The sequence below is a fragment of the Petaurus breviceps genome, unplaced genomic scaffold (assembly GCF_028583685.1).
Source record: "Petaurus breviceps papuanus isolate PSGF00001 unplaced genomic scaffold, PetGlider_PUasm1.0 90825, whole genome shotgun sequence".
NCBI lineage: Eukaryota > Metazoa > Chordata > Mammalia > Diprotodontia > Petauridae > Petaurus > Petaurus breviceps.
The window spans coordinates 17,331,495-17,333,564 of NW_027187353.1; the positions used below are offsets into that span (position 1 = coordinate 17,331,495).

Below are 2,070 nucleotides of genomic sequence, written 5' to 3' on the forward strand. Positions count from 1 at the left end.
GAGAGAGAGAGAGAGAGAGAGAGAGAGAGAAAGGGAGAGATAGAGGGAGAAGGAGAGAGAAACAGAGACAGGGAGAGAGAGAGGGAGGGAGAGGAGAAGAAGAAGAAGAAGAAGAAGAAGAAGAAGAAGAAGAAGAAGAAGAAGGAGGAGGAGGAGGAGGAGGAGAAGAAGAAGAAGAAGAAGGAGAAGAAGAAGAAGAAGAAGAAGGAGAAGAAGAAGAAGGAGGAGGAGGAGGAGGAAGAGGAGGAGGAGGACAGAAGGAAGAAGAGGAAGAGAAGTGAAGAGAAACAGAGAGAGAGAGACAGCTCAGAGTAGTGGATTGAGAGGAAGTCAGGAAGATCCAGGTTCAAGTTCTGTCTCCAGCACATGCTGATTATATGACCCTTTGTGAATCATTTAACTTCTTGATGCCCCAGACAACACTCTGAGCCTACAATTGGCACAGCAGTGCTAACCTGCATTGGCAGATGGTCTTTCTTCACTAGGAGTTCCTTATGCCAATTACATTTTGGATCCAGTCCAAAAAAACACATCAGGGCATTCCATAATTCAGGGTCATCTAACATCCTTGGGTTATGTTCTGTTGGGTATAGGCATGAACCTGTTGAAGGACAAGATGGGACTTATCATATGCACTGACAGGGAATGAAGGGGAGACACGAGTGATTGTTTCCATGAGTGACTCTGCAGCTGTGCTCATCATGGAGGCAGTGCTGGGACCCAGCTCTGCTTTTCTTGCTCAGGATCCCTGTGTAGAGTCTGGTGGAGCAGGCAGAGCCCCCCAGCACCTGGCTTGGATGTTGTGTCAGGCTCTGGATTACCTGTGCTTCTTGGGGACCACAGCTGGAGGTGTCCTGAGTGGGGGAAACCACTTCCAAGCCCCTGCCAGCCAAGAGTGTTGTAGGAAGGATCAGGGTTATCTCCTGGCAAGATACAAAAGTTGTGGCTCTGGGCTTTAAGCATGGGGTGGAAGTGCATGTCTGTGTAACCAGTGGTCTTGCAAGAAAGAACTGGATCCCATGGAACCTTTCCTGCCCTAATCCCTCCTACCTTTCCCCCACCAGGTAAAAGTGTTCTCAGGTTTCTCATAATACTGTGCCTCAATTTCTCCTTTGCACTTATTTAAGGCTCCCTTTTATCATTATTTTATTCATGTAATTGTAAATAATTGAATTGTAAAGCTCTTTGAGAACAGGGCCCATGTTGCATCTGTCAGGCCCGGTGCCTAGCAGGGTGCCTTCCAAATCAGGCTTCTTAATAAACTTCCGTTGAATGAATGCTTGATTGCTTATATTGCCTGCTAACATTTTTAGATATTTAGCTTTTCTTATGCCCTGCAGTGTTCTTTATTTTTAAGGAATGGGTTGATGTGAAATTAAGATGGAACCCTGATGACTACGCCGGAATCAAAGCTATCCGCGTCCCTTCCGACTCCATCTGGACTCCAGACATAGTATTGTTCGACAAGTAAGAGCGATACCATTAGTGTGATTTATGTTTGTAGAATAAAAGCAGGCTGTGTAAATATTCGTCACTGCCTCTGCTCTTCCACCACGTGGAGATTTATAGAGCTGAGTGATCTAATCACATTCTTTTTGGACCTCATCTTGTCCTTTTGTATTAGACTACATATTAAAATGTCCTGTGCTAGCTCATATTTCTGTCATGTGGAGCAGCCATTATGTGCTTGGGATGCAGGACATAATGCCTGTCCTAGGATCCTCTTTTCACACTTTAATAAGGGCACTAGCTTTGGAAATGGTTCAAATCCCAGTCTGTGCAACCTTGGAAAAGGCATCTAGCTTCTCTGGGCCTCAGTTTCCTCATCTGTAAAATGAAGGGGCAGATAGCCTTGGACGTCCCTTCCAGCTCCAAAAAATGATCCTTTAAACTCTCTGAGTCTGGGAAAAAGTATAGTATAATGGATAGAGTGTGAGACTTGTAATTAGGAAGATTCAGGCTCAAATTTTCCTTCCTTCCTTCCTTCCTTCCTTCCTTCCTTCCTTTCTTCCTCCCTCCCTCCTCCTTTCCTTTCCTTTCCTTTCCTTTCCTTTCCTTTCCTTTCCTTTC

General features: G+C 45.2%; 1 protein-coding gene across 3 annotated transcripts in view; it reads left to right on the plus strand.

Moving 5' to 3' along the window:
* The window catches only part of CHRNA5 (cholinergic receptor nicotinic alpha 5 subunit), a 32,706-nt gene that overhangs the window by 24,158 nt on the left and 6,478 nt on the right, over positions 1-2,070 (plus strand). For all 3 annotated transcript variants that reach the window (XM_069071407.1, XM_069071406.1, XM_069071408.1), the window contains one exon: positions 1,358-1,467. In XM_069071407.1, coding sequence (XP_068927508.1) covers positions 1,358-1,467 — 110 coding nt within the window. The remainder of the gene's footprint in view (positions 1-1,357; positions 1,468-2,070) is intronic.